This window comes from Scyliorhinus canicula, chromosome 2 (genome assembly GCF_902713615.1).
Source record: "Scyliorhinus canicula chromosome 2, sScyCan1.1, whole genome shotgun sequence".
Classification (NCBI taxonomy): domain Eukaryota; kingdom Metazoa; phylum Chordata; class Chondrichthyes; order Carcharhiniformes; family Scyliorhinidae; genus Scyliorhinus; species Scyliorhinus canicula.
The window spans coordinates 82,944,601-82,970,708 of record NC_052147.1 but is presented as its reverse complement, the minus strand read 5'-3'; the positions used below and the strand labels follow the sequence as shown (position 1 = coordinate 82,970,708).

Below are 26,108 nucleotides of genomic sequence, written 5' to 3'. Positions count from 1 at the left end.
TGCATAATCAGAACATGTTTTTGTTTTGTTAAGAAGCTGCAACACATACAAAAAATGGGGGTTGTATTTTTGAGTCAGTCCTGTCGATGAGCTCTGTCTAGTTGTTGGATAACTTTTTTATATTTGGCCAACTTCAACAAGTGTCTCGAGCAATTCTTCAAGAAAGTTTCTTGATTACATCATATAGATGCAACAAATGTTAATCAGTTAGCTTGTTGCTCTAGCTCCAAACTTGTGTCTTTCTCCAGATCTTATCCCATCTCCTGTTCTCTCTGACCTTGACTTGTCCGTGGGATTAACCTCCTGTTCCCTCAATCCTATTCCAACCAAACTTCACTACTCAGCTTACTTTACTAGGAGCTGGCATTGTCAGCTGACATAGTAACTGAGAAGAGGGAACAGTTAATAAACTTTGAAGTATCTCCTTGCTCTACCCCTGACCCCCCGCTACTGTCATCTGCCTTTAAATTTGCTGTTAACACTCAGGTTTGACCCCTCTGTACCTGCAAACTACTGTTACATTTTCAGCCTCCCTTTCTTCACCATAGTGCTTGAATGCATTGTCCAAATCCAGGCGCATCATTATCACAACTCCATGTTTGAAAGGTTTTCAGTTCAGCCAGGTTACTGAAACAGTACTGTCTCACTTCAATTTAGTAAGAAGTCTTACAACACCAGGTTAAAGTCCAACAGGTTTGATTCAAACACGAGCTTTCATAGAACAGTACAGCACAGAACAGGCCCCTCGGCCCTCGATGTTGTGCCGAGCAATGATCACCCTACTTAAACCCACGTAACCCGTATCCCAACAATCCCCCCATTAACCTTACACTATGGGCAATTTAGCATGGCCAATCCACCTAACCCGCACATCTTTGGACTGTGGGAGGAAACCGGAGCACCCGGAGGAAACCCACGCACACACGGGGAGGACGTTCAGACTCCACACAGACAGTGACCCAGCCGGGAATCGAACCTGGGACCCTGGAGCTGTGAAGCATTGATGCTAACCACCATGCTACCGTGAGGATTCACCTGAGGAAGGAGCTGCGCTCCGAAAGCTCGTGTTTGAATCAAACCTGTTGGACTTTAACCTGGTGTTGTAAGACTTCTTACTGTGCTCACCCCAGTCCAACGCCGGCATCTCCACATCATCACTTCAATTTGTTTTTTGCCTTTTCCTCCCTATTCACTTTAGGCAGGAGCTCTCCCAGCGGACTCTCACCTGCCTCCAGTATGCTCCCTCCACTTGGACTTTTCCCTCTGGCCTCTTAACTGCTCTTGATCTTTCGATTGAGGACTGGTGGTGTGACAGTGATCTCTTAATTTCTCTGCTCCCTTCACTCTAACCTGTGTCTGCCTGAATTAGATTCACTCTGTTATCTCTGATCTAACCCTGACATTGGCATTGTAGTGCTGTTCTTGTCGGGTGAAGCAACGATTTACTTGTAATTCTTTAATTTTAGTGTGCTGTATTTGCTGCTGACAACGTGTCTCTTCTACATTGGAGAGAGCAAGCATGGACTGGGTGACTGCCTTGCAGAACACCTCCGCCCAGCCTTTAAGCATGACTCCGACCTTCCTTGCCATTTTGAATCCCGACCTTACTGTCATGCTCACACTTTGGTTCTTGCTGTGCTACAGTGTTCTGGTGAAGCTCAGCATTAGTTTGAGGAACAGCACTCCATCTTCTGATTAGGTATCTTTTACTGCCTTTGAGTCGCAACATTGAATTCACCAACTTCAGACCAGGAGCTCTGTGCTCCATTTTGATTAATAATGTTTTGCCAAGTGCCAGTCTGCATCTTGTTCATGCTTTTGCTTCCAGACAGAGCTGTTCATTCTGCCATTATCATTCACTTTGGGCCATTGCTTCTTTCTTTACCACTCCTTTTGCCTTTTTTCCATAACATATTTGTTATTTAACCTCTCCCACCATCTAACCTATCCCAGGCCCCCCTCTAACCTATCCCCCACCCCCCTCACCTTTTAACAGCATAAAACCTTTCACATTTCTACCACCTTTAAGTTCCAAAAAAAGAGTCCAGTTGAACTTAAAACGTTTCTCTCTCACAGATGTAACTAGGCCTGCTGAGATTTTCTGTTTTTCTTTCCGATTTCCAGCATTCGCAGTATTTTGCTTTTATTACAGTACTAAAATAAACCTTACTTTCTTTGTGACTGAGCAGGATAAAGTATTCATTGTCACCTTGTCGTTACATGGACCTAACTGCAGCTTTCCATACAGTTGATCATCAGTCTCTCCTTCATTTTCCAGGTTGATGAAATCGCCTTAGTTTGGCCCCATTCTTATCTAATCTTGTTTGGAGAATCATGGCGAATGGCTTCCTGTTCCTCACTTACATCAGTTCCACAATGATCCATCTTTGGCCTCCTTCTATTCCTCATTTCCCTTTGACATATTATTTCCATGTATACCTATGAATTCAACTCCATCCCACCACTGCTTCCTTGGAGCCCTCCACTGTCTCTGGTTTGTCATACGGCTTGTCTGCCATCTGATAACAAATGAACAGAATTTTACTTCTAAATATTGGGAAACCTGAAACCATTGCCTTTGGTACCCACCACAAATTCTGTTCCCTGTCCATCATTCCACTTCCATAAAATTGCTTCACATCGATCCTGCCTCAACTCTTTTTGCTGAAATTCTCATCCATTGGTGGCACAGTGGTTAGTACTGCTGTTTCACAGCGCCAGAGATCCAGGTTCCATTTCAGCCTGTCTGTGTGGAGTTTGACAATCTCCCTGTGTAGAACATAGAACATAGAACAGTACAGCACAGAACAGGCTCTTCGGCCCTCAATGTTGTGCCGAGCCATGATCACCCTACTCAAACCCACGTATCCACCCTATACCCGTAACCCAACAACCCCCCCCATAACATTACTTTTATTAGCACACTACGGGCAATTTAGCATGGCCAATCCACCTAACCCGCACATCTTTGGACTGTGGGAGGAAACCGGAGCACCCGGAGGAAACCCACGCACACAGGGGGAGGACGTGCAGACTCCACACAGACAGTGACCCAGCCGGGAATCGAACCTGGGACCCTGGAGCTGTGAAGCATTTATGCTAACCACCATGCTACCCTGCTGTCTGCATGGGTTTCCTCCAGTTTCCTCCCACAGTCCAAAAATGTGCAGGTTAGATGGATTGGCCTACTAACTCACCCCTCAGTGTCCAGGGGTGTGTAGGTTAGGTTATGGCGATAGGGCAGGGTGAGCGAGGGAATGGCTCTTGTCATGCACCTAGGCCTTTTAACAATGTTTAATGCGTATTATAAATACAAGTTGTCAGAAAACAAACCAAAAACTTTAATTTTAAAACGTATTTATAAAATGTTTTGTACAAAATTAAATTTTTATTATACGGTACTTGTATTATACCGTACATGCACAGTAAGAAGTCTTACAACACCAAGTTAAAGTCCAACAGGTTTGTTTCAAACTCTAGCTTTCAGAGCATTGCTCCTTCCTCAGGCGAATGATATATATATATATATATATATATATATATATATAGACAAATTCAAAGATGCCAGACAATGCTTAGAATGCGAGCATTTGCAGGTAATTGAATTTTTACAGATCCAGAGATAGGGGTAACCCCAGGTTAAAGAGGCGTGAATTGTCTCAAGCCAGGATAGTTGGTAGGATTTCACAAGCCCAGGCCAGATGTTGGGGGATGAATGTAATGCGACGTGAATCCCAGGTCCCGGTTGAGGCCTTACTCATATGTGCAGAACTTGGCTATAAGTTTCTGCTCAGCAATTCTGCGTTGTCGCACGTCCTGAAGGCCGCTTTGGAGAACGCTTATCTGGAGATCAGAAGCTGAATGTCCTTGACTGCTGAAGTGTTCCCCGACTGGAAGGGAACATTCCTGCCTGGTGATTGTTGCGCAATGTCCGTTCATTTGTTGTCACAGCATCTGCATGGTCTCGCCAATGTACCACGCTTCGGGGCATCCTTTCCTGCAGAGTATGAAGTAGACAACATTGGCCGAGTCGCACGAGTATGTACCGCGTACCTGGTGGGTGGTGTTCTGACGTGTAATTGTAGTATCCGTGTCAATGATCTGGCACGTCTTGCAGAGATTGCCATGGCAGGGTTGTGTGGTGTCGTGGTTGCTGTTCTAAAGGCTGGGTAGTTTGCGGCAAACAATGGTTTGTTTGAAGTTGCGCGGTTGTTTGAAGCAAGTAGTGGGGGTGTGGGGATGACCTTGGCAAGATGTTCATCTTCGATGACATGTTGGAGGCTGCGAAGAAGATGTCGTAGTTTCTCCGCTCCGGGAAAGTACTGGACTCTGAAGGGTACTCTGTCGGTTGTGTCCTGTGTTTGTCTTCTGAGGAGGTCGGTGCGGTTTTTTCTGTGGCGCGTTGGAATTGTCGATCGATGAGTCGAGCGCCATATCCCATTCGTACGAGGGCATCTTTCAGTGTCTGTAGATGTCTGTTACGCTCCTCCTCGTCTGAGCAGATCCTGTGTATACGGAGGGCTTGTCCATAGGGGATGGCTCCTTTAATGTGTTTAGGGTGGAAGCTGGAGAAGTGGAGCATCGTGAGGTTATCCGTGGGCTTGCAGTAAAGTGAAGTGCTGAGGTGACCGTCCTTGATTGAGACGAGTGTGTCCAAGAATGCAACTGATTTTGGAGAGTAGTACATAGTGAGTCTGATGGTGGGATGAAACTTATTGATGTCATCGTGTAGTCGTTTCAGTGATTCTTCGCCGTGGGTCCAAAGGAAACAAATGTCATCGATGTATCTGGTGTATAACATCGGATGAAGGTCCTGTGCGGTGAGGAGGTCTTGTTCAAATTTGTGCATGAAGATGTTGGCGTATTGAGGTGTGAATTTGGTCCCCATGGCTGTTCCGCGCGTCTTGATGAAGAACTTGTTGTCGAAGGTGAAGACGTTGTGATCCAGAATGAAGCGGATGAGTTGCAGAATTGCGTCTGGAGATTGGCAGTTGTCGGTGTTGAGTACTGAGGCTGTTGCAGCAATTCCGTCATCATGGGGGAGACGTCCATTGTGACGAGGAATGTTCCTGGTTCAACTAGTCCATGGGTGCTGAGTTTCTGTAGGAAGTCCATCGTGTCGCGACAGTAGCTGGGTGTACCTTGTACGATGGGTTTCAAGATGCCCTCGATGTAGCTAGAGAGATTCTCACCCAGGGTCCCATGGGGCTGGTTTAGCTCACTGGGCTAAATCGCTGGCTTTTACAGCAGACCAAGCAGGCCAGCAGCATGGTTCGATTCCCATACCAGCCTCCCCGGACAGGCACCGGAATGTGGCGACTAGGGGCTTTTCACAGTAACTTCATTGAAGCCTACTCGTGACAATAAGCGATTTTCATTTTTTCATTTCATTTCATTGCCTGAAACGATAGGACGGCCTGGTTTGTTGGCCTTGTATATTTTCGGGAGGCAGTAGAGATCGCCAATGCGGGGAGTACATGGGATGAGAGGACGTAGGGTGCTATGAAGGTCTGGATCCAAGGTCTTGATCAGTCTGTTGAGTTGGCGGATGTGTTCCTTGGTCGGATCTGCGGGAAACTATCTATAGTGTTCCTGGTTGTTGAGTTGTCAGTATACTTCTTTGCAGTAGGCCGTTCTGTTCAGTATGACGGTGGCCCCTTCTTTGTCTGCTGCTTTGATGACGATGTTGCGGTTGGTCTTGAGAGTGCGGATGGCGTTGCGTTGTGCTTGGGTGACGTTCGGGGCTGTCTTGTGAATGCGACTGATGAATCTGGCATTGATGCGACTCCTGACGGCTTGCGCATACATGTTGAGTCTAGGGCAGCGGCCTTCCGGAGGGGTCCAATTCGACTCTTTCCTCTTCAGTTGCCGCACCGCAGATATCTCTGTTTGCTGTTCCGGTTCATTGGTAGTCTCCTTGGATTCACTGTCGGCCTCTTGGGGTCTGTGGAAGAATTCCCGGAGCCTCATTTGCTTGATGAATTCCTCCGTGTCTGCCGCGAAACTGATGGGGTCCATTTTGGTGGTGGTACATTGGCGAGACCATGCAGACGCTGTGACAACGAATGAACGGACATCGTACGACAATCACGAGGCAGGACTGTTCCCTTCCAGTCGGGGAACACTTCAGCAGTCAAGGGCATTCAGCTTCTGATCTCCGGGTGAGCGTTCTCCAAGGCGGCCTCCAGGACGTGCAACAGCGCAGAATTGCTGAGCAGAAACCTGTAGCCAAGTTCCGCACACATGAGTACGGCCTCAACCGGGACCTGGGATTCATGTCACATTACATTCATCCCCCACCATCTGGCCTGGGCTTGCGAAATCCTACCAACTGTCCTGGCTTGAGACATTTCATGCCTCTTTAACCTGGGGTAACCCCTATCTTTGGATCTGTAAAGATTCAAATACCTGCAAATGCTCGCATTCTAAGCATTGTCTGACATCTTTGAATTTGTCTATTTTTATGTTTCCGGAACAAACCTTTTCACTCACCTGAGAAAGGAGCAGTGCTCCGAAAGCTAGTGTTTGAAACAAACATGTTGGACTTTAACCTGGTGTTGTAAGACTTCTTCCTGTGCTCACCCCAGTCCAACGTCTGCATCTCCACATCATGTATTATAAGAAGCTATGATATATTTAACACATATAGTGCAGTATTTGCTTTGATCTTAAATTACAGTTGAATTTTTCAGGCTATTGCACTCTGATCGAGATCCTATTCCAGATGTTCCAGCAATATATTTTGTCATGCCAACAGAAGAAAATGTTGACCGAGTTTGCCAGGTAATTAACACATTTTTAGGTGACAGATGTGGCTTTTATGATTTCTGGTATGTAAAATATTATTTGACTTTGATAATTTTATCTTGGTGTGTGTCAATTTTCAGTTTATTTCCTATGATTGAACACTGATTTTAAATTGCATGAAATCTTTTTTCTAGGATCTTCGGAACCAGCTTTACGAGTCCTATTACTTTAACTTCATCTCAGCAATTTCACGAAGTAAACTTGAAGACATTGCTGGTGCAGCTTTGAGTACTAATGCAGTAACCCAAATTGCCAAGGTAAGATTATCTTATTAGCTCAGGAACTGATGCTTTGTTCTGAACAAGCAAAGAACAAAGAAAAGTACAGCACAGGAACAGGCCCTTCGGCCCTCCAAGCCCGTGCCGACTATGCTGCCTGACTAAACTACAATCTTCTCCACTTCCTGGGTCCGTATCCCTCTATTCCCATCCTATTCATGTATTTGTCAAGATGCCTCTTAAATGTCACTGTCGTCCCTGCTTCCACCACCTCCTCCGGCAACGCGTTCCAGGCATCCACTACCCTCTGTGTAATAAAAACTTGCCTCGTACATCTACTCTAAACCTTGCCCCTCGCATCTTAAACCTATGCCCCCTAGTAATTGACCCCTCTACCCTGGGGAAAAGCCTCTGACTATCCACTCTGTCTATGCCTCTCATAATTTTGTAGACCTCTATCAGGTCTCCCCTCAACCTCCGTCGTTCCAGTGAGAACAAACTTGAGTTTATTCAACCGCTCCTCATAGCTAATGCCCTCCATACCAGGCAACATCCTGATAAATCTCATCTGCACCCTCTCTAAAACCTCCACATCCTTCTGGTAGCGTGGCGACCAGAATTGAACACTATACTCCAAGTGTGGCCTAACTAAGATTCTATACAGCTGCAAAATTACTTGCCATTTCTTATACTCAACGCCCCGGCCAATGAAGGCAAGCATGCCGTATGCCTTCTTGACTACCTTCTCCACCTGTGTTGCCCCTTTCAGTGACCTGTGGACCTGTACACCTAGATCTCTCTGACTTTCAAAACTCTTTAGGGTTCTACCATTCACTGTATATTCCCTACCTGCATTTGACCTTCCAAAATGCATTACTTCACATTTGTCCAGATTAATCTCCATCTGCCATCTCTCTGCCCAAGTCTCCAAACAATCTAAATCTTGCTGTATCCTCTGACAGTCCTCATCGCTATCCGCAATTCCACCAACCATAGTGTCATCTGCAAACTTACTAATCAGACCAGTTACATTTTCCTCCAAATCATTTATATATATATATATTATGAACAGCAAAGATCCCAGCACTGATCCCTGTGGCACACCACTAGTCACAGCCCTCCAATTAGAAAAGCACCCTTCCATTGCTACTCTCTGCCTTCGATGACCTAGCCAGTTCTGTATCCATCTTGCCAGCTCACCCCTGACCCCGTGTGACTGCACCTTTTGTACCAGTCTACCACGAGGGACCTTGTCAAGGCCTTGCTGAAGTCTATATAGACATATAGACAACATCCACTGCCCTACCTGCATCAATCATCTTTGTGATCTCTTCGAAAAACTCTATCAAGTTAGTGAGACGCGACCTCCCCTTCACAAAACCTTGCTGCCTCTCACTAATAAGTCCATTTGCTTCCAAGTGGGGATAGATCCTGTCTCGAAGAATTCTCTTCAGTAATTCCATATCATTTACAGTGTAGTAGGAGGCCATTTGGCCCATCGAGTCTGCACCGGCTCTTGGAAAGAGCACCCTACCCAAGCCTACACCTCCACCCTATCCCCAGAACCCAGTAACCCCACTCAACAATAAGTGCAATTTTGGACACAAAGGGCAATTTAGCATGGCCAATCCACCTAGCCTGCACATCTTTAGACTGTGGGAGGAAACCGGAGCACCCGGAGGAAATCCACGCATACACTGGGAGAACGTGCAGATTCCGCACAGACAGTGACCCAAGCCGGGAATCGAACCTGGGACCCTGGAGCTGTGAAATAATTGTGCTAACCACTATGCTACCGTGTTGCCCTGCCCTAATTTCCCTACCACTGGCGTAAGGCTCACCGGCCTGTAGTTCCATGGATTATCCTTGCTTACCCTTCTTGAACAAAGGAACAACATTGGCTATTCTCCAGTCCTCCGGGACATCACCTGAAGACAGTGAGGATCCAAAGATTTTTGTCAAGGCCTCAGCAATTTCCTCTCTAGCCTCCTTCAGTATTCTGGGGTAGATCCCATCAGGCCCTGGGGACTTATCTACCTTAATATTTTTCAAGACGCCCAACACCTCGTCGTTTTGGATCTCAATGTGACCCAGGCTATCTACACACCCTACTCCAGACTCAACATCCACCAATTCCTTCTCTTTGGTGAATGCTGATGCAAAGTATTCATTTAGTACCTCGCCCATTTCCTCTGGCTCCATACATAGATTCCCTTGCCTATCCTTGAGTGGGCCAACTCTTTCCCTTTCCCAAGATCTACCCTCTTGCTTTTATGTACGTGTAAAAAGCCTTGGGATTTTCCTTAACCCTATTTGCCAATGACTTTTCATGACCGCTTCTCGCCCTGCTGACTACTTGCTCAAGTTCCTTCCTACTTTCCTTATATTCCACACAGGCTTTGTCTGTTCCCAGCTTTCTAACCCTGACAAATGCCTCCTTTTTCTTTTTGACGAGGCCTACAATATCTCTCGTTATCCAAGGTTCCTGAAATTTGCCGTATTTATGCTGGAACATGCTGGTCCTGACTTCCTTTCAACTGACACTTGAAAGCCTCTCACATGTCAGATGTTGATTTACCCTCAAACATCCGCCCCCAATCTAGGTTTTTCAGTTCCTGCCTTATATTGTTATAATTAGCCTTCCCCCAATTTAGCACATTCACCCTCGGACCACTCTTATCCTTGTCCACCAGCACTTTAAAACTTACTGAATTGTGGTCTGTTCCCGAAATGCTCCCCGACTGAACTTCTATCACCTGACCGGGCTCATTCCCCAATACCAAGTCCAGTACAGCCCCTTCCCTAGTTGGACTATCTGTCTACATTTTGTTTTAAGAAGCCCTCCTGGATGCTCCTTACAAACTGCTTCGTCCAAGCCCCTAGCGCTAAGTGAATCCCAGTCAATATTGGGGAAGCTGAAGTCTCCCATCACAACAACCCTGTTGCTTTTACTCTTTTCCAAAATCTGTCTACCTATCTGCTACTCTATCTCCCGCTGGCTGTTGGGAGGCCTGTAGTTAAACCCCCAACGATGTGACTGCACCCTTCTTATTCCTGATCTCTACCCATATAGCCTCACTGCCCTCTGAGGTGTCCTCCCGTAGTACAGCAGTGATATTCTCCCTAACCAGTAGCGCAACTCCGCCACCCCTTTTACATCCCCCTCTATCCCGCCTGAAACATCTAAATCCTGGAACGTTTAGCCTGTCCGTCCCTCAACCAGGTCCCTGTAATGGCAACAACATCATAGTTCCAAGTACTAATCCAAGCTCTAAGTTCATCTGCCTTACCCGTAATACTGCTTGCATTAAAACATATTCACTTCAGGCCACCAGACCCGCTGTGTTCAGCAACATCTCCCTGTCTGCTCTGCCTCAGAGCCATACTGGCCCTATTCCCTAGTTCTCCCTCAATGCTTTCACCTTCTGACCTATTGCTCCGGTAACCGCCCCCCTGCCATACTAGTTTAAACCCTCCCGTGTGACACTAGCAAACCTTGCGGCCAGGATATGTATGCCTCTCCAGTTGAGATGCAACCCGTCCTTCTTATACAGGTCACACCTGCCCCGGAAGAGCTCCCAGTGGACCAAATAACGGAACCCGATAAGGGCAGCAGGGTAGCATGGTGGTTAGCATAAATGCTTCACAGCTCCAGGGTCCCAGGTTCGATTCCCGGCTGGGTCACTGTCTGTGTGGAGTCTGCACGTCCTCCCCCTGTGTGCGTGGGTTTCCTCCGGGTGCTCCGGTTTCCTCCCACAGTCCAAAGATGTGCGGGTTAGGTGGATTGGCCATGCTAAATTGCCCGTAGTGTCCTAATTAAAGTAAGGTTAAGGGGGGGTTGTTGGGTTACGGGTATAGGGTGGATACGTGGGTTTGAGTAGGGTGATCATGGCTCGGCACAACATTGAGGGCCGAAGGGCCTGTTCTGTGCTGTACTGTTCTATGTCTATGTCTAACCCCTCCCTCCTACACTAGCTGTTTAGCCACGTTTTTAGCTGCCAAGTCTGACCCAAGTCATTTTGGTTTTCCCCTTAGACTAAAGAAGTAACAAAACATAATGGTTTAAACCAGAAATGTCTCTTTATTTATGCTGGTATTTAAATTTGTCTTAAAATTGCCATTTGGAAACTATTTAGCTATAACTCCTAACATTTTTAAGGGCATTTCTTGTAGCGCGGCTAATTTTCTGTGGACCTGATTTGTTAAAATTTAAATGGGTCCAAGATCTGTTTGTAATTAAAATAATTTGGACTCTTAAAGACATATGTGATTGTATTTCCATAGTAGTACATTCAGTGTACTTGGTCGGTGATCACTAACTCCATGCAAATAGAAGCTTTAAGAGTCTTTCATGGCAGTATAGCTGGAATTAGAATGTGTAATTGAAACAGATGATTTTCTGGCTACAGTATGTAGCAAATTTAAACTTTTAGTTTAATTGTACAAGATATTTATGCAGATTACCACTTTGATACAATCACATAAAGTTGCATCTACTATAAGATATGATGCATGCAATACAATTTTTAATTTGGGCTGAAATGTATCTCTTGTAACTTGATCTTGCTGGTGTATAGAACACTTTCCACTCTTAACGGTATGTAAATTCCAGCAAATCTGAAAAGTGGGCCTCACGGTAGCATGGTGGTTAGCATCAATGCTTCACAGCTCCAGGGTCCCAGGTTCGATTCCCGGCTGGGTCACTGTCTGTGTGGAGTCTGCACGTCCTCCCCGTGTGTGCGTGGGTTTCCTCCGGGTGCTCCGGTTTCCTCCCACAGTCCAAAGATGTGCGGGTTAGGTGGATTGGCCATGCTAAATTGCCCGTAGTGTAAGGTTAATGGGGGGATTGTTGGGTTACGGGTATACGGGTTACGTGGGTTTAAGTAGGGTGATCATTGTTCGGCACAACATTGAGGGCCGAAGGGCCTGTTCTGTGCTGTACTGTTCTATGTTCTATGTTCTATCCCAGTGGATTGGAAAACAACAAAGGTAACAACTGTAAGAAAGGAGCAGACAGAAAGTAGGAAACGATAGACCCAAATGATAGACTTTAGTCGACAATCTATAGAATATAGAAACATCAGTCATTGGGAAAATGCTGGAGTGCATTATGAAGGAAGTAGTCACAGGACATTTAGAAAATCATTATGCAAGTAGTGATAGATAACATGGTTTTATGCATGGAAATTGCATTCGCAAATTTATTTTGAGGTTGTAACAGCAGGGTGGTTAAAGGGAGCCAGTAGAATTTCCAAAGGGCATTAATTCGATAAGGTGCCACAGAACAAAGATTCACAGGATGAGAGCTACTGGTGTTGTGAGTAATATGTTGGCATGGATTGAGGAGTGGCGAACATATTGGAAACAGAAAGTTGGAATAATGGGTAATTTTCGGATTGGCAAACTGTAACTGATGGCATCTATGCTGGGACCTCAACTACTCAATTTATATGAATGACTTGGATGAAGGGATTGAGTATATTGTTGTCAAATTTACTGATGCTGCAAAATAGATAGAGAAGCAAGTTGTGAGGAAGACACAAAAGTCCTAAAAGCCAGATAGATGGCTTCAATGAGCGGGCAAAAAATTGGGAGATGGAGTATAATGTGGTTAAAATATCAGATTGTCCACTTTGACACGAAAATCGGAAAGTGGAATATTATTTAAGTTGAGTGAGACTGCAGCCATACAGAGGTGTCTGGGTGACCACATAAATGAATCATAAATGGTTAGCATGCAGGTAAAGCAAGTAAGTAGGAAGGCAAATGCAATGGTGATCTTTATGGCAAGGAGGTAGGTTACCCCAGAATGAGCCCCAATTATCCAGGAAACCAAAACCCTCCCTCCTGCACCATCCCTGTAGCCACGTGTTCAACTCCTCTCTCTCCTTATTTCTCACTTCGCTAGCACGTGGCACGGGTAACAACCCAGAGATAACAACTCTGTTTGTTCTAGCTCTCAGCTTCCACCCTAGCTCCCTGAATTTCTGTCTCAAATCCCCATCTCTCTTCCCACCTATGTCATTGGTACCTATATGGACCACGATTTGGAGCTGCTCCCCCTCCCCCTTAAGGATCCCAAAAACACGATCAGAGACATCACGAACCCTGGCACCTGGGAGGCAACACACCAACCGTGAGTCTCTTTCGTTCCCACAGAACCTCCTGTCTGTTCCTCTAACTATGGAGTCCCCAATGACAAGTGCTCTGTTCCTCTTCCCCCTTCCCTTCTGAGCAACAGGGACAGACTCTGTGCCAAAGACGTGTGCCCCATTGCTTACCCCTGGTAAGTCGTCCCCCGCAACAGTATCCAAAACGGTATACTTGTTATAGAGGGGAACGACCACAGGGGATCCCTGCACTGCCTGCCGGTTCCCTCTCCCTCCCCTGACGGTAACCCATCTACCTTCTTCTTTTACCTGAGGGGTGACTACCTCCCTATAACTCCTCTCAATAACCCACTCCGCCTCCCGAATGATCCGAAGTTCATCCAGCTTCAGATTCTGGGGTAGGTGGGGCCTATACAAACAGAATGGTCTTCACCTGAACTACCAATATCCTGGGGGGGAGATTTGCTAGTGCTCTTCAGGGGGGTTTAAACTAATTCAGCAGGGGGATGGGAACCTAAATTGTAGTCCCAGTGTACAGGATGTTGAGAGTAATGAGGTCAGGGATAGGGTTAAAAGTTTGAAAGAGGGCGCCGGCAAGCAAGACGCTGGTTTGAAGTGTGTCTACTTCAACGCCAGGAGCATCCGGAATAAGGTGGGTGAGCTTGCAGCATGGGTTGATACCTGGGATCTCGATGTTGTGGCGATTTCGGAGACATGGGTAGAGCAGGGACAGGAATGGTTGTTGCAGGTTCCAGGATTTGGATGTTTCTTTAAGAACAGAGAAGATGGTAAAAGAGGGGTGGGGGGGGGGGGGGGGGGGGGGGGTTGTGGCATTGTTAATCAAGGAAAGTATTACGGCGGTAGAAAGGACGTTTGAGGACTCGTCTACTGAGGTAGTATGGGCCGAGGTTAGGAACAGGAGAGGTCACCCTGTTGGGAGTTGTCTATAGACCTCCGAATAGTTCCAGAGATGTGGAGGAAAGGATTGCAAAGATGATTCTCGACAGGAGCGAGAGTAACAGGGTAGTTGTTATGGGGGACTTTAACTTTCCAAATATTGACTGGAAATACTATAGTTCGAGTACTATAGATGGGTCAGTTTTTGTGCAGTGTGTGCAGGAGGGTTTTCTGACACGGTATGTAGACAGGCCAACAAGGGGCGAGGCCACATTGGATTTGGTACTGGGTAATGAACCTGGCCAGGTGTTAGATTTAGATGTAGGTGAGCACTTTGGTGATAGTGATCATAATTTGGTTATGTTTACTTTAGCAATGGGCAGGGATAGGTATATACCGCAAGGCAAGAATTATAGCTGGGGTAAAGGCAATTATGATGCTATTTGGCAAGATTTAGGATGTATAGGATGGGGAAGGAAACTGGAGGGGATGGGTACAATCGAAATGTGGAGCTTTTTCAAGGAACAGCTACTGCGTGTCCTTGATAAGTATGTACCTGTCGGGCAGGGAGGAAGTTGTCGAGCAAGGGAACCGTGGTTTACTAAGGAAGTTGAAGCACTTGTCAAGAGGAAGAAGAAGGCTTATGTTAGGATGAGACATGAAGGCTCAGTTAGGGCACTTGAGAGTTACAAGTTAGCCAGGAAGAACCTAAAGGGAGAGTTAAGAAGAGCGAGGAGAGGACACAAAAAGTCATTGGCGGATAGGATCAAGGAAAACCCTAAGGCTTTCTATAGGTATATCAGGAACAAAAGAATGACTAGAGTAAGATTAGGGCCAATCAAGGATAGTAGTGGAAAGTTGTGTGTGGAATCAGAGGAGATAGGGGAAGCGTTAACTGGATATTTTTCGTCAGTGTTTACACTGGAGAAAGACAATGTTGTCGAGGAGAATACTCGGGTTCAGTCGACCAGGCTAGATGGAATTGAGGTTCACAAGGAGGAGGTGTTAGCAATTTTGGAAAGTGTAAAAATAGATAAGTCCCTTGGGCCAGATGGGATTTACCCTAGGATTCTCTGGGAAGCCAGGGAGGAGATTGCAGAGCCTTTGTCCTTGATCTTTATGTCGTCTTTGTCGACAGGAATAGTGCCGGAAGACTGGAGGATAGCAAATGTTGTCCCCTTGTTCAAGAAGGGGAGTAGAGACAACCCTGGTAATTATAGACCTGCGAGCCTTACTTCGGTTGTGGGTAAAATGTTGGAAAAGGTTATAAGAGATAGGGTTTATAATCATCTTGAAAAGAACAAGTTGATTAGCGATACTCAACACGGTTTTGTGAAGGGTAGGTCATGCCTCACAAACCTTATTGAGTTTTTTGAGAAGGTGACCAAACAGGTGGATGAGGGTAAAGCGGTTGATGTGGTGTATATGGATTTCAGTAAGGCATTTGATAAGGTTCCCCACGGTAGGCTATTGCAGAAAATAAGGAAGTATGGGATTGAAGGTGATTTAGCGGTTTGGATGATATTAAAGTTACTTTAATCCCATGTTCGTAATAAAGTTTGTTTTACTATACCATATCCCTATGGAATCACTGCTGGAGTTCAGTATCCCTTCCTCACAGACTTAATAAATATTAAATAAAATATTGATCTTTTTGTCCAGCATGCTAACAACTGTTGGGTCTGGCCCAGATCGTAATATTCACAACATACTTTGCCCAAGCACTGATCCTATGAGACTGCCACTTCGAAAAAGATCAATGTATTTCTACTCTGTTTCCTGTCCACGAACCAATTCATGCCTATATATTACTCCCAATCCCATGCGCTTGAAGTTTACACAGATACATAGAAAACAGGAGGAGTATGCCATCCAGCCCTTCGAGCATGCTGTGCCATTCAATACGGTCATGGCTTTGTACATGAATCTCTAATGTAAGGCTTTATCAAAAGCTTTCTGAAAATCTAAATACCTTACACCCACTGGTTCACTTTCATCTATTCTTCTAGTTACATCCTCAAAACACTCCAGTAGGTTTGCCAAACATGATTTCCCTTGGGTGGCACAGTGGTTAGCACTATGCCTGGTGGCACCGAGGACCCGGGTTCGAACCTGGCCACGGGTCACTGTCCGTGTGGAATTAAAAAAAATATTTTTATTCTCCTCCATTTTCACATTTTCTCCCAAATTTACACCCAACAACAAGCAATAATCAGTAACGAATGTAATTTCAATCCCCATATCAACAACAACAATCCCATCCTCCCACCAAACCCCAGATATTAGCCCGCATGTTAACATAAATAAATAACAAAAAAGGAATCACCCATAGTCACCATTAACACATACAGTCCCTCTCCCCCCAACCCTCCCAGCCCCTCCCCCTAAAGTTTGATGTAATCCAATTCTCGAAAGTGTATAATGAATAACGTTCATGATTGTAAAACCCCTCCAGCCTTCCCCTCAGTTCAAATTTGACCTTTTCAAGCATAGAGAATTCCAGCAGGTCCCCCCCGTCACGCCAGGGCACAGGGTGGAGATGTTGATCTACACCCCAATAGGATTCGCCTTCAGGCGATCAACGAGGCGAAGGCTGCCTCCGCACCCCGGCTGGTCCGACACTCCGATTATGGCCTCCCGAGGGCCCGGGTCCAGTTTTACGTGCACCACTTTTGAGATTACCCTAAACACCTCCTTCCAGTAATCCTCCAGCTTTGGAGAAGACCAAAACATATGAAAGTGATTTGAACGTTCACATACATCTTCTACCTCCTCAAAGAGCAGGCTCATCCTCTCCCTTGTAAGGTGCACTCTCTACACGACCATCAGCTATATTAGTCCCAACCTCGCACACGAGGTGGAGGCGTTAATCCTCCTGAGGACCTCACACCAGAACCCCTCCTCCATACCCTCTCCCAACTCTTCCTCCCACTTTGCCTTGATCCCTTCTAGCGGTGTTTTCTCCTCCTCCAAAACAGCCCCGTAAACCACCCCTTTCTCCAGTCCTCCTGTCGTCAGCACCTCCTCCAGCAATGTGGAAGCTGGCTCTACTGGGAAGCTCTGTATCTCCTTTCTGGCAGAGTCTCGAACCTGCATGTATCTAAATATTTCCCCCTGCTCCAGCCCATATTTGACTCCCAGCTCCTTCAAAAACGACCCCCAAGAAATAAATATTTTAGTGTCCTAATTCCTTTCTCCTCCCATATCCGAAAATGTCCATCCCGCTTCCCTGGCTCAAGTCTATGGTTCCTCTGAATCAGCATTTCCCTTGACCCTGTCCCCAACCCGAAGTGCTGTCGAAACTGCCTCCAAATTCTCAAAGCTATTACTACCAGACTCCCTGAGTATCTCCCTGGGGCTGTCGGGAGCGGCACTGTCGCCAGCGCCTTCAATCCCAACCTCCTCCATTCTGACCCATTGTGAGTCAATCCCGCTGACCCAGCTCCATACCTTCTCCACATTTGCCGCCCAGAAAAAATTGGGAAGACCCAAACCCCTTCCGGCCTTCCTCTCTGTAGTAGCACCTTTTTAATTCTGGCCACCATCCCTCCCCATATGAACGACGTAAACATCCCTTAAATCTCTCTAAAAAATGCTTTTGGCAGGAAAATCGGCAGGCATTGAAAAATAAACAGGAATTGCGGCAGCACGTTCATTTTAACCGCCTGTACCCGACTCGCCAGTGACAGAGGGAGACCATCCCACCTTGCCAGATCAGCTTTCACCCTCCCCACCAAACTAGAAATGTTGTACCTACGGAGCCCCTCCCAATCTCGAGCAACCTGCACCCCCAGGTATCTAACATGAGTCCCTGCCTTACGGAATGTCTGTCCGTGTGGAGTTTGCGCACATTCTCCTCATATATCGCCCCAATCCCAATAGATTTGTATCCGAAATGGATTGGCCATTCTCAATTTCCCCTTAATTGGAAAAAAATTATTGTGTACTGTAAATTATTAAAAAAACAAATTTTCCCTTTCATGAATCTATGTTGACTTTGTTTAATTCCATTAATATTTCCTACTTGTGGACTGTCGCCAGCGCAGCTGCTCATGAGAAGGCAGCTGCGGACAGCACTGCCTTCCATGGTGGCTCCTATAAATCGATTAATCAAGAGAACGTTTCTTCAAAAGAGGAGGCAGAAAGAGGTTTATGATAGGTCTACATGGAAGCTCCAGCCGCTGCAGCATGGGGACACTGTCAAACTTAAGGATCCCAACGTCAATGGATGGGTAAAACTGGCGAAGGTTTGCAACAGGCAAGTCCACACTCGTTCATGTGATCACTGAGGTGGTTCACTCCTGCGCAGGAACCGAAGAGCGCTACTAAAATACAACAGCCTTTCGTGCTCAATCCGGTGGAAGAGCTTGGGTGCAATTCTAAACTTGATGAAGACACGGACTGCCCAGTGGTTAATGATGCACCCTCAGCGGTGCATGTAGAATGTCCAGCAATAGCTGAAGGTGGGACATGCTTGCCAACTCAGCCATCACTCAGGAGGTCAACCAGAGTAAGGCACAAGCCTGACAGACTAAACTTATAACAAAATGTGCACAACATATGCTGAAAACCATCAGACGTAGCACGCTACTTAAAAAAGTTGTTTGTAAATATCAATGCCTCCAAAGAAAGGGGGATGTGATGATATGCATGCACACAAAAATGTATATAGTTGTATAAATGTATAAAGCTGCATATCAGTAAAGTAATCACAGGTATGACCTCAGGCCAGCGGGTTGCGCCAGACGTGCATCACATGACTGAAGTGACCTGGGAGTTAGTAGTAGAACGTACAGCAGGATAGTCATACTTGGAGAAGCTCCCTAGGAATTTGAGTAACTTTCTTTGTAGAGATCTGTTAGTTATCTTTCCACGTGTTTGACAATAAATCATCATTCTGATTGAACACATCTATGTTCTCTGTGTGTCTTCATCAGCGGGGGAAACCACAGAACACATTACCGGGGACATGTAACACTAGACCATGAAAGATCAAAAGGAGTGAGGAGCACTGAGTGGGCACTGGGTGGGTGGGGGGCTGGGGGAATTCACTATCTGTAGCTAGGGGCGAATTGAAATGCAAAATGTTATTAAAACATGTAACACCTGGTGCATGTGAAGCTCATCACGTTAATTTTCACAGCAGGCTTTTCAAGCAGCGAGTTCCAAACTCCCGCCACCCCCTGGGTGAAAATGTTTTTCCTCACATCCCCTCCTTCCCTCTGGTCAGTGCTCCACCAAGGGGAAAGATTTCTTCCTGTCTACTCTATTTATGCCCCTCATACTTTTATAGATCTCAGTCATGTCACCCTCAGTCTCCTCTGCTCCAAGGTGCCCTGGAGCTGAATGCCGGAAAATGGAAATGGCTACTGAAGCCATTGCGCCAGCTTCACTATTTTGGAAAGGAGTACAGGACGGCCCGGTAGCACAGTGGTTAGTACTGTTGCTCTACAGCGCCAGGGTCCCGGGTTCGGTACCCGCTTGGGTTACTGTCTGTGTAGAGTCTGCACGTTCTCCCTGTGACTGCGTGGGTTTCCTCCAGGTGCTTCGGTTTCCTGCCACAAGCCCCAAAAGATGTGTCATTGGGTGAATTGAACATTCTGAATTCTCCCTCTGTGTACCTGAATAGGTGACGGAATGTGGCGACTAGGGGCTTTCCACAGTAACTTCATTGCAGTGTTAATGTATTAACATTATTTTAACACATTATTAACACATCACCCCGAGCCCTCTATATCCCCAATCGAACAGGAAGGCCTGTTAACATAGAATTAACATAGAATTTACAGTGCAGAAGGAGGCCATTCGGCCCATCGAGTCTGCACCAGCTCTTGGAAAGAGCACCCTACCCAAGGTCAACACCTCCACCCTATCCCCATAACCCAGTAACTCCACCCAACACTAAGGGCAATTTTGGACACTAAGGGCAATTTATCATGGCCAATCCACCTAACCTGCACATCTTTGGACTGTGGGAGGAAACCGGAGCACCCGGAGGAAACCCATGCACACACGGGGAGGATGTGCAGACTCCGCACAGACAGTGACCCAAGCCGGAATCGAACCTGGGACCCTGGAGCTGTGAAGCGATTGTGCTATCCACAATGCTACCATGCTGCACTGATCTGTGTTAAGATTATTTATTTTATTTTTAAAATGACGTCTGCATGCGTTCCCACTCGAGAGTGGGATAATTCCGGCAAGGCGACTGCATTCGACATCAGTCTTGCTAATGAGATTGAAATGAATGGAAATTGAGATTAATTACATTTTCGCCATCTTTGGGTGAGATCTGGAACTCATCATTGGGAGCGGACCGGGTGAATTACAAACTGCTTCCTGCACATCCTGATTTTGGCCTTTCTCGCTATTTACCCGGCGTGCCCAGATTTGCGCCGGACGCAACTTTGTGGTTAAATCGCACCCAATGTCTCGAATTATTTATTCCCCAAGGAATCTTCTCGATATAAACAAATATGTATTAGCCCAACTTTTACTTTTACGATGTTTTAATTATCCATTTTGTAACCACAAAGCCTGAATGTCTTTCAAACCAGGATTTCTGCTCACCAAATACATATAGTACAATATATCTGGAATTCCTACATTCACCGCAGAAGACAGGAGTGTACAGATTGATGTAGATAAGTTGAGTGAATGGGGAAAAAGATCTGGCAGAATGTGAAGTTGTTCACTTTGACAGGAAGAATAAAAAAGCCAAGTATTACTTAAACCAGAACAACTTAACAATTCCATGGTGCAAGGGCAGCATGGTGGCACAGTGGTAAGCATTACTGCCTCATGGCGCCGAGATCGCAGGTTCAATCCCGGTTCTGGGTTCACTGTCCGTGTGGAGTTTCCACATTATCCCCGTGTTTCCGTGGGTTTCACCCCCACAACCCAAAGATGTGTAAGGTAGGTGGATTGGCCACGCTAAACTGCCCCTTAGTTGGAAAAAATGAATTTAGATTTAAAAAAAAGAATTCCATGGTGCAGGAGGATCTAAGAGTTTCTAGTGTATGAGTCATAAAAAGTTACTCTGCATTTACAGCACTCAATGAAGAAGGCTAATGGACTGCTATGCTTTATTATGAGAAGAATTGAACATAAAAGTAAGGATGTTATGCTTCAGTTATACAGAGCATTGGTGAAACCACACCTTGAATAATGTGTGCAATTCGGAAAGGTGCAAGTGTGTTGGAGGTGGTCCAGAAGAGGTTCACTAGATTGATACATGGAATAAGGAAAGGTTGGATAGACAGCGCTTGTTCCATTTAGAAGAGTGAGGAATGAATTGATTGAAGTGTATAAAATACTGGATCTGGATGTGGAAAGGATATCTCTTATATGCACGAGTCCAGAAATCAGCTGCACTATTTAAAATGAGTGCTTGCCCTCTAGGACTGAGATGAGGGAAAATACTTTCTCTGAGGGTTCTGTGACTTTGTTATTCTCCTCTTCAGAAGGTGGTCCCAGCAAAATTATTGAATTTTGAATTAGGAACTTGAAATGGAAATATATCAGCCATGATCTTATTGGATGGCGGAGCAGGCTCCAGGGGGCCATATGGCTTCTCTTATATCGTATGTCTGTATGCTGATAGAGGGCGTTATGACCATAATCTAGACTGTGACATTTGTCTTCCGGATGAAACATACAAACATATTAATTAAGAACAGCATTTGGTCTTCAGGCCTACTTCACCATTCAATAATATAATCAATATTGGAGACTTTAACTTCCCCAATATTGACTGGGACTCGCTTAGTGCTCGGGGCTTGGGCGGGGCAGAGTTTGTGAGGAGCATCTAGGAGGGTTTCTTAAAACAATATGTAGATAGTCCAACTAGGGAAGGGGCTATACTGGACCTGGTATTGGGAATGAGCCCGGCCAGGTGGTAGAAGTTTCAGTAGGGGAGCATTTCGGGAACAGTGACCACAATTCAGTAAGTTTTATAGTGCTGGTGGACAAGGATAAGAATGGTCCTAGAGTGAATGTGCTAAATTGAGGGAAGGCTAATTATAACAATATTAGGCAGGAACTGAAGAACCTAGATTGGGGGCGGATGTTTGAGGGTAAATCAACATCTGACATGTGGGAGGCTTTCAAATGTCAGTTGAAAGGAATTCAGGACCGGCATGTTCCTGTGCAGAAGAAGGATAAATTTGGCAAATTTTGGGAATCTTGGATAACGAGAGATATTGTAGGCCTCGTCAAAAGAAAAAGGAGGCATTTGTAAGGGCTAGAAGGCTGGGAACAGACGAAACCTGTGTGGAATATAAGGAAAGTAGGAAGGAACTTGAACAAGGAGTCAGGAGGGCTAAAAGGGGTCACAAAAAGTCATTGGCAAATAGGGTTAAGGAAAATCCCAAGGCTTTTTACACGTACATAAAAGCAAGAGGGTAGCCAGGGAAAGGGTTGGCCCACTGGAAGACAGGGGAGGGAATCTATGTGTGGAGCCAGAGGAAATAGGCGAGGTGCTAAATGAATACTTTGCAGCAGTATTTCCCAAAGAGAAGGAATTGGTTGATGTTGAGTCTGGAGAAGCGTGTGTAGATAGACTTAGACTTAGAACACACAGTGCAGAAGGGGGCCATTCGGCCCATTTAGTCTGCACCGACCCATTTAAGCCCTCATTGCCACCCTATCCCCATAACCCTCCTAACCTTTTTGGTCACTAAGGGCAATTTATCATGGCCAATCCACCTAACCTGCACGTCTTTGGACTGAAAGAGGAAACCGGAGCACCCGGCGGAAATCCACGCAGACACTGGGAGAACGTGCAGACTCGGCACAGACAGTGTGGGTCAGTGCGGGGAATAGAACCTGGGACCCTGGCGCTGTGAAGCCACAGTGCTATCCACTTGTGCTACCGTGCTGCCCAAATCGCCTGGGTCACATTGAGATCCAAAAAGACGAGGTGTTGGGCGTCTTGAAAAATATTAAGGTAGATAAGTCCCCAGGGCCTGATGGGATCTACCCCAGAATACTGAAAAAGGCTAGAGAGGAAATTGCTGAGGCATTGACGGAAATCTTTGGATCCTCACTGTCTTCAGGTGATGTCCCGAAGGACTGGAGAACAGCCAATGTTGTTCCTTTGTTTAAGAAGGGTAGCAAAGATAATCCAGGGAACTACAGGCTGGTGAGCCTTACATCAGTGGTAGGGAAATTACTGGAGAGAATTCTTCGAGACAGGATCTACTCCCATTTAGAAGCAAATGGATGTATTAGCAAGAGGCAGCATGGTTTTGTGAACAGGAGGTTGTGTCTCACTAACTTGATAGAGTTTTTCGAGGAGGTCACAAAGATGGTTGATACAGGTAGCGCAGTAGATGTTGTCTATACGGACAAGGTCCTTCATGGCAGACTGGTACAAAAGGTGAAGTCACACGGGATCAGGGGTGAGCTGGCAAGATGGATACAGAACTGGCTAGGTCATAGAAGGCAGAGAGTAGCAATGGAAGGGTGCTTTTCTAATTGGAGGGCTGTGACTAGTGGTGTTTTGCAGGGATCAATGCTGGGACCTTTGCTGTTCGTAGTATATATAAATAATTTGGAGGAAAATGTAACTGGTCTGATTAGTAAGTTTGCAGATGACACAAAGGTTGGTGGAATTGCGGGTAGCGATGAGGACTGTCAGAGGATACAGCAGGATTTAGATTGTTTGGAGACTTGGGCGGCGAGATGGCAGATGGACGAATGTGAGGTAATGCATTGTGGAAGGTCTGCCATCTAAGGTCTAATACAGATAGGGAATATACAGTGAATGGTAGAACCCTTGAGAGTATTGATAGGCAGAGGAATCTGGGTGTACAGGTCCACAGGTCAACTCCGGTGGAGAAGGTAGTTAAGAAGGCATACGGCATGCTTGTCAATTCTTGTTGCCACACTACCAGAAGGATGTGGAGGCTTTAGAGAGGGTGCAGAAGAGATTTACCAGGATGTTGCCTGGTATGGAGGGCATTAGCTATGAGGAGACGTTGAATAAACTCGGCTTGTTCTCACTGGAACAACAGAGGTTGAGGGGCGACCTGATAGAGGTGACAATCCCTGATCCTTTTCACCAGTCTGGGCTCAATAAAATCTGAGACGGATCTGCAGGTATCAATTATTGTTTTATTTCCACCAGGCTGACTCACTCATGGGACCTTAGAACACGCAGCTGTCTTCTAGAGCTCCCAAAAGTTAGTGCGGGAGAGAATAAAGAAATCACAGCACATATTGATTGAATCACATCAAGATTCACATACAAGCTTCCCATTGGTCATTCTATACACCTTCTGACCTGGCCATGTATCCTGATTGGCTCACTTCACATTTCTCAATCCTGGGCCTCTTGTTACCCAGCATCCTTTTCACCATCCTCCCCCTTTCTAGCCAGGCTTTGCTGAATTCCTTTGTCCTTTGTGAGCTCACTACCATCGGACCGGCCCTATTATCTATACTATTTTAACTAATAATCCTATTTTATATCACATTCATTTGTTCAATTCCTCATTCCCTCCTTTTATCATTTCATGATAACCTATCGGTCCAAGCCTCAGCTACGGCCCTTCATCTAGGAATATTCGTCACTGCATTTCTAATTCCTGTTGCAGCACCCCATCATCCGCTGCATCCTTGCGAATCCGAACAGCCAAGACTCTAGGGGCGGCTATCTGTTTCAGCGCATCCTGCATTTTACCCATCACTCATTTAAGGATGGCCAGGCCCATAAAGATGCAGCCGAGTGCTACTGCTAAATACATGGGCATATTTATCAACCAATCCTTCCAACCTCCGAATCCCCAGTTACCCCAAGAGCCAGGGTCCTACATACCATCCAGGTGGTCCCTTATGCGATCCATAAATGTAGTGATGTTAGCGGTTAAATCTTGAACTCCCATGATACACTTACCCTGCACTATGGCGCATACCCCACCCTCACGAGCCAGAAGATAGTCAAGAGCATACCGGTTCTGCGTGGCAAACAACCGCAGTTGAGATAGTTCCTTTGTTATTGCCCCGAGGGCCCCCAAGGTTTCGTTTCCCAGGATGGTAAGGCCACAAATAAAATAACTCCTATCGTTGACCGCCAAGGAACCCCCCACACCCCCCAGTGTCAAGGCACTCAGAATTCCCCATCCGGCTGAGTGGCCCCAGTTGGGTGCTAGGGGTGCTGTATCCACTCAGTGGGGCAGGGGACCGTGGTAGGGACTAGAGTCCCTACGGCAACTTGGCAGAGAAATGGGGGTGACAAAACATTGGTCGCTGTGCCATTAAAAAAGAAAGTAGTATCCTTGCTCCGTGTACAGGCTAGCATCACAATCAGTATATTGGTTGAGCAGGGATCCCCCAGTAGCCCACTTCATCCAGCTTTGGAACGCCCATTCGGGCCTCCTAGCAATGCGGAAAGCCCTAGTCCCAACAGTGATATGAGAGACATTCGCCCAGCCACAAAGGAGCTGGGGGCCGGCGTTCAATGGAACGCAGGTGGTGTTATGACAGACGCATTAGCCAGACGCCTGAGTGACGTGACACCTCCTATCCGTACAGGTGGAGAACAGACATGTGAAATTCGTTTCCACCTCTACCAGCAAACAGCCGTACCCCGCACTGCTGAAACAATTTTCGTACGACCGGGAATCTCTATTGGGAGTGAAGTGGCTAGGTATATACGCCCTCCACCCTCGAAGCTTATCATACTGTGAGTGGGAATTATCCCGAGGAAGGGGAAGGCAAATAGCCGGCGGTGTGGAAGGCGGATCGTAAGGAAGAGTGACTTGCTCGGGCGGTGGCTCGGAACGCTGACAATGAACCACAGTTTGGGGAGTGCCCCAAAGCGGTGAAACAGAAAATTACCTAGACACCGATGCGGGGTTTGGATGGCAGACAACCCGTCCCTGGCCATACAAGCGGTGGTAAATCTGGTAGAAGAGATTCATACTGCCCAAGTTTCCCTCATTCCTGGTCCTAAATGAATCAAGTATATCTTCCGAGAACCTACGTTCTAGTTGTACCTCCCTCCGCACACTGCCCTTCCTCTGTCTAGTCCCTTTCTCTCTCTCACAACCTCTTCCTACCCCCTCCTCACAGT

At 46.3% G+C, this 26,108-nt stretch overlaps 1 protein-coding gene across 3 annotated transcripts in view; it reads left to right on the top strand.

The window, feature by feature from the left end:
• Window positions 1–26,108, top strand: part of scfd1 (sec1 family domain containing 1) — a 355,173-nt gene that overhangs the window by 54,278 nt on the left and 274,787 nt on the right. For all 3 annotated transcript variants that reach the window (XM_038781482.1, XM_038781472.1, XM_038781490.1), the window contains 2 exons: window positions 6,693–6,783; window positions 6,942–7,064. In XM_038781482.1, the coding sequence (XP_038637410.1) occupies window positions 6,693–6,783; window positions 6,942–7,064 (214 nt within the window). The remainder of the gene's footprint in view (window positions 1–6,692; window positions 6,784–6,941; window positions 7,065–26,108) is intronic.